At 62.5% G+C, this 6,600-nt stretch overlaps 1 protein-coding gene across 1 annotated transcript; it reads left to right on the top strand.

Moving 5' to 3' along the window:
- Positions 1 to 655: 655 nt before the first annotated feature.
- On the top strand, positions 656 to 3,130 carry ELFN2 (extracellular leucine rich repeat and fibronectin type III domain containing 2). Its single transcript, XM_055566173.1, has one exon. It carries the CDS (start codon positions 656 to 658, stop codon positions 3,128 to 3,130), a length of 2,475 nt encoding a protein of 824 aa, XP_055422148.1.
- The last annotated feature ends 3,470 nt before the right edge of the window (positions 3,131 to 6,600 follow it).

A 6,600-nucleotide genomic window follows, 5' to 3' on the forward strand; every position in this document is an offset into this window, starting at 1 on the left:
CAGGTCCTCTGGCCCCCCCTCCCCCTCTTGCCCCCCTGCCACCTCCCTTCTTTTATGTAACAGGGACCCAGAGTGCTGCTGGCACAGGACGCCCTGGGAGGGGGTGGGAGTGGGGCTGGGGGCCTGTGCTGGAGCTTAGAGGGCTGCCCTGAGCCTTCACACTGATCTGTCACCCCCTCTCGGTGCTGCCTTTCAGGAACCAGGTGACAGACGGGCCTCTTCCTTCCTGTCCCCATCTTTCGTGCTCCCCTCTCAGAGTCCCAGTCTCCAGCCTCCTGTGGGAATCGTCTGAAATTCTGAGCCCCGAGCCCCAGGAGGAAGAGGAAGAGGCAGAGGAAGTCAAGCCCCGAGAACCTGGGCATCTTCCTGGCAGGAAAGGAACACCTCGGGGAAGCAGGCTGTGGGGCCCACAGCCCCCCTGGCCTTGGTCTGGCTCTGGTGCCCGGCGACTGTGGGTAGCACTTCAGAAGGCCCCCTGACAGTTGGCACTGGCCGTGCCCACCTCACCTGGGGCCCCCGAGCTGGGGGTCCCCCCAAAGATGGTGGCAGCCCCAGGGAGGACTGTGCTGCTGGCCCCAACCTCTGGCCACTAGGCCCCCCGGCGCCCCGGCCCCCCACCCTGAGCCAGGCCTGAGAGGGGGCCGTGGCCGGAGCCATGCTGCGCCTGGGGCTGTGCGCGGCCGCGCTGCTGTGCGTGTGCCGGCCGGGAACCGTGCGCGCCGACTGCTGGCTCATCGAGGGCGACAAGGGGTACGTGTGGCTGGCCATCTGCAGCCAGAACCAGCCGCCCTACGAGACCATCCCACAGCACATCAACAGCACTGTGCATGACCTGCGGCTCAACGAGAACAAACTCAAGGCCGTGCTCTACTCCTCGCTCAACCGCTTCGGGAACCTCACCGACCTCAACCTCACCAAGAACGAGATCTCCTACATCGAGGACGGCGCATTCCTGGGCCAGTCGAGCCTGCAGGTGCTGCAGCTGGGCTACAACAAGCTCAGCAACCTGACCGAGGGCATGCTGCGGGGCATGGGCCGCCTGCAGTTCCTCTTCGTGCAGCACAACCTCATCGAGGTGGTGACGCCCGCCGCCTTCTCCGAGTGCCCTAGCCTCATCAGCATTGACCTGTCCTCCAACCGCCTCAGCCGTCTTGACGGCGCCACCTTCGCCAGCCTGGCCAGCCTCATGGTGTGCGAGCTGGCCGGCAACCCCTTCAACTGCGAGTGTGACCTCTTCGGCTTCCTGGCCTGGCTCGTGGTCTTCAACAATGTAACCAAGAACTATGACCGCCTGCAGTGCGAGTCGCCACGTGAGTTCGCTGGCTACCCGCTGCTGGTGCCCCGGCCCTACCACAGCCTCAACGCCATCACCGTGCTCCAGGCCAAGTGCCGAAATGGCTCGCTGCCCGCCCGGCCTGCAAGCCACCCCACGCCCTACTCCACCGACACCCAGAGGGAGCCTGACGAGAACTCAGGCTTCAGCCCCGACGAGATCCTGTCGGTGGAGCCGCCAGCCTCGTCCACCACGGACGCGTCAGCAGGGCCGGCCATTAAGCTGCACCAGGTCACCTTCACCTCGGCCACGCTGGTGGTCATCATCCCGCATCCGTACAGCAAGATGTACGTGCTGGTCCAGTACAACAACAGCTACTTCTCCGACGTCATGACCCTCAAGAACAAGAAGGAGATCGTGACGCTGGACAAGCTGCGGGCGCACACCGAGTACACCTTCTGCGTGACCTCACTGCGAAACAGCCGCCGCTTCAATCACACCTGCCTGACCTTCACCACCAGGGACCCAGTGCCCGGCGACCTGGCACCCAGCACCTCCACCACCACCCACTACATCATGACCATCCTGGGCTGCCTCTTCGGCATGGTCATCGTGCTGGGAGCCGTCTACTACTGCCTGCGCAAGCGACGCATGCAGGAGGAGAAGCAGAAGTCGGTCAAGGTCAAGAAAACCATCCTGGAGATGCGCTACGGGGCGGACGTGGACGCCGGCTCCGTTGTCCACGCCACCCAGAAGCTGGGCGAGCCCCCTGTGCTGCCCGTGTCCCGAATGTCTTCCATCCCCTCCATGATCGGGGAGAAGCTGCCCACCACCTCCAAGGGGCTGGAGGCTGGGTTGGACACGCCCAAGGTGGCCACCAAGGGCAACTATATCGAGGTGCGCACGGGCACGGGCAGTGAGGGCCTGGCACGGCCGGAGGATGACCTCCCTGAGCTGGAGAACGGCCAGGGCTCGGCTGCTGAGATCTCCACCATCGCCAAGGAGGTGGACAAGGTCAACCAGATCATTAACAATTGCATCGATGCCCTCAAGCTGGACTCGGCCTCTTTCCTGGGGAGTGGCAGTGGTGGCGGGGACCCTGAGATGGCCTTCGAGTGCCAGTCCCTCCCTGCGGCCTCCACCACCTCCTCCACCGCCACCCCTGTTCCTGGGGTGCTAGAGCGGCCCAGCTTCCTCTCGCCCCCCTATAAGGAGGGCTCTCATCACCCGCTGCAGCGCCAGCTGAGCGCCGATGCCGCCGTGGCTCGTAAGACCTGCAGCGTCTCCTCCAGCGGCTCAATCAAGAGCGCCAAGGTCTTCAGCCTGGATGTGCCGGATCATCCGGCCACTCCGGGGCTGGCCAAGGGCGACTCCAAGTACATCGAGAAGGGCAGCCCCCTCAACAGCCCGCTGGACCGGCTCCCGTTGGTGCCGGCCAGCAGCAGCGGGAGTAGCGGTGGTGGCGGCGGCGCCATCCACCACCTGGAGGTGAAGCCCGCCTACCACTGCAGCGAGCACCGGCACAGCTTCCCGGCCCTGTACTACGAGGAGGGTACCGACAGCCTGAGCCAGCGCGTGTCCTTCCTCAAGCCGCTGACCCGCACCAAGCGGGACTCCACCTACTCGCAGCTCTCCCCCAGACACTACTACTCAGGTTACTCCTCCAGCCCTGAGTACTCCTCCGAGAGCACGCACAAGATCTGGGAACGCTTCCGGCCCTACAAGAAGCACCACCGGGAGGAGGTGTACATGGCCGCCGGCCACGCCCTGCGCAAGAAGGTCCAGTTCGCCAAGGACGAGGACCTGCATGACATCCTCGATTACTGGAAGGGGGTCTCGGCCCAGCAGAAGCTGTGACCCTCTCCCCAACCCCGACCCTGGTGAGGTTGGAGGGGGAGGGCCAGGGGCACGCGGGGAAGGGCCGGGGCGGCTGGGCGGGGCGCGCTGGGGGCCGAGGAGTGGACGCACACGCACACCCGCACGCACGCACCCACGCACACACGTGACCACCACCTGACTGTGAACAACCACCACCCGACAATAACGGACAGGAAAACAAAGACATGTTCTCCTTAAAGTTTACACACTGATACCGAAACCAGTCGTCTTTACTGTGCTGCCCAGGGACTCTGCTGGGGTGTGCGGGCTCGGTTGGGGGCGGGGGGGAGGGGGGAGGGCAGACGAGGAAGCCAGAGGAGGGTGTGGGGTCTGGGGCTCTGGGACTAGGGACAGGTTTTGGGGTAAAGGAGCCTGGGGTGGAGATGGACCCAAGCTCCCCTGGGGCAGGGAGCGGGTCCCCCCAGATGGGGGACAGGTTACTGGGAGACTTAGTAGCATATGGACATTGAGCATTGTTTTCTCCCTTTATGGATGGGGAGACCGGGGCCCAGAGGAAGGGCGTCACGTGGCAGGTGAGAGGCAGTCTCCCAGTTTCCCAGCCCAGTGCTGTCCCCCACTCCCCCAGTGGCTCCTCTGGGGCCCTCACCCTCTGTCCATCCACTACCTGTTCCAGAGCTGTGGTCTCCTGGAGCTGAGGGTCAGGCAGGTGCTTTTCCTTTCTAGAAAGGCTCATGGCCACGCCCCCAGAGTTTGGAACTCCTCATGGGCGGCTGTGGGGGGGTCTCTGCCCACTGATGGCAGCACCCAGGAGAAGTGGGAGGTCCTGGTCGTAGGGGAGGTGCAGGCATGGGACGGTCCACCAGCCCCCTTCAAGTGTCTTCCAAGTAGCCTGGGAGCTGTCGACGGTGTCTGAGGAGAGCGGCTGGGCCAGCGGCCTCCGCATCTCAGGTGCAGGCCTCTACACCCCGGCCCCCAGCCTCTCTGGGCCTCCAAGACCCCTACTCATCCCAGAAGGGCAGGGGTGAACTGTGATACCTGAAAGCAGCCGGGGGGTGGAGTCCACTGGGGGCCTTCCTGACTCTGCCCCTACGTCCTGGCCTCCCACCTGCCAGACCCCTGCTGTGGGCTCTCCAGGCAGCATCTCAGCCTGCCCAGAGGAAGGAGGGCCTTCTGGGGTTTTTCCACTCACACCCTCTTGGCTGCCTATCCCCACCTTACCCACTGGTCTGAGAGGCCCCCATGTTTTCATGGAAATGGCCGCTCCTCCCATGCTGACACCCACCCAACATCGAACAAAGCACAAATGGTGAGCACCCCCCACACCCCTACTGGGAAGGAGCAGGCTGGGTTCCTGGGGCCCCTCCCCCTCCCTGGCCTGCCTCTGTCGCCATGGCAACCCAGAGCCTGGCAGTTGGGACCGTTTGGGCTTCTGGGGGTTCTCTCTCAGTCAGTGTGGGTGGCAGAGGGCGGTGAGGGAGGGCAGGGCCAGATGGGGTGGCTGCCTTTCTCAAGAGCTGGGGGCTTCCTGGGGTCAGCTCTAAGGGACGGATCTGGGGTCCTGAGACTGTCTTGGAGACTGTCTTGAACACTGACAGGGTGCTGAGGGGTGGGAGTCAGCACCCCTGCACCTGTGGATGGGAGGTGGGCCAGTGGGGAGTGAGATGACTCTAGCTTTGCCCACCTGCCCATGTGCCCCTTGGCGCCCCACCCACCTCAGGAGTGGAAGGAGCCCACTGGGTTCTCCTCACACTCCTGGTTGTGGCCTGTCACTCAGTTGGGTTCTTGAGTTTTGGGGGTGTGACTGTGGGGTGAGGGTGGATGATGGATGGGACCTATACTGTGGAGGGGATTCTGACCAGGAAAGCTAGTGCCATTCCCTGGGTGGTAGGCTCCAGTGACCTTCCTGGGGGAAGACAGTGGAGGGGAAAGGGGCCTTAGGGCTCAACTGAGCCCCACTTGGGGGACAGACCAAGCCTGGGGCTCACTTTTGGGGTGACATTTGCAAAGAAAGGACTGTTCTCCTGAGGAAGTGGAGGGGAGAGGGCCAGCATGGATATGCAGAGCAGACCTCTCCCAACTCCCCAAAACCTGCCTCCAACCCCTCCTCACACTGGATTGATGAAACAGAAAAGCAAGCAGAGAAGCCAGTGATGTGAGAAAGCAGATTCCCTGTTATATTTGCATGACGATTTTACTGTATTTTTCTGAGCAAACATCTGTCGTGTATGTGCCAGTTTGTCCAGACTCCCTGGCCCACCCTCCCTCCCCGCCGCGCTCCCATTCCCACATTCCCTCTGTTGTGATCTGACAAGCAGCTCTTGAAACCCAGGGAGGGGCCCGCTCTGCAAAAGACCCAAAACAGGTGCCACCAAAAACACCCCCTGCCCTCCGACCCATCTCCTGTTTTTCTGGACATCAGGGCCAGCCCACAAGTGCCGCCTCCCCTCCTCCCATCAGCCTCTTCCTGGCCAGGGAAGGGCAGCCCCAGGGAAGGGCACCTTGGGGGACTGCTCCTCTGTCCCACTTGCTCCCATTTTGCAGATGAAGAAGTGGGAGCTCCCCAAAAGGGAGGGGTCTGGTGATTTGCCTGCCGGGAGAGTCAGTCACATTGCTGAGTACAGGAGGCCGAGCTTGGGGCTTCATGGGTGGCTCTACAAGGGGGGAGCTTGGGGCCCTGAGGGAAGAACCCATAGGGGGAGCCCCTCCCTTGAGGTTGGCCTAGGGACAGCACTGCCCACGGGGAGGAATCCTGCATCAGGAGCCAGAGCTCCCCTCAATTCCCTGTCATTCCTGGCTGAAGATGACCTATAAAAACCTCAGATAGGCTGGGTTTGGGGGGCTTCAGAGGATAGGTCCCCATCTTAACCGCAAGGGTCTTCCACTCCAGGAGGTGAACCCACATTCACAGCCCAGGGCATACAGGTCTATGAAGCAGAATAAGATGACCTCCTAGGTGCCCAGGCCAGGCCAAAGCTCTGGGGAGTGGGGCACACACTGTTGCTCACCCCAGAGGCTTTCCTGCATCTATGTCCTGTGTCCTGTTCAGGACAAAATATTCACAAAAGACTGGTGAACATTTACGTCCAGGAATCTGGCTGGCCGGGGTCCTGTGTTTGTAATGGTGATGAGCACGGTGGACCCCGGTGCCATGGCCTGGGCAGGCCAGGAGGGCATGAAACCAAGAGAGAAGGGAAGAGGGGGGGTCTCCCGGAGAGGAAGGGGACAGGGGGGCCTAGTGGAGTGGGGTTGCTGCACCCTGGACCTTCTGGAGGCTGGCTGGCCTCTTTGAATAAACCTTCACAGGAGCTTCCTTCCTTGGCACCTGTCCCCGGGAAGGGGCACCCATGGTCTCCTGGAGAATGCAGTAGGGACCGTGACCCTTCTGTTGGAGCTAATGGCCTTCCAGAAGTGAAAAGTCGGGGTCTGGCAGAAAGAAAGCTTAGTCTGGGGTGGCCACCTCCTCGGGGGTCCCAGGCTTGTCTCCTCTC

This window comes from Bubalus kerabau, chromosome 1 (genome assembly GCF_029407905.1).
Source record: "Bubalus kerabau isolate K-KA32 ecotype Philippines breed swamp buffalo chromosome 1, PCC_UOA_SB_1v2, whole genome shotgun sequence".
NCBI lineage: Eukaryota > Metazoa > Chordata > Mammalia > Artiodactyla > Bovidae > Bubalus > Bubalus kerabau.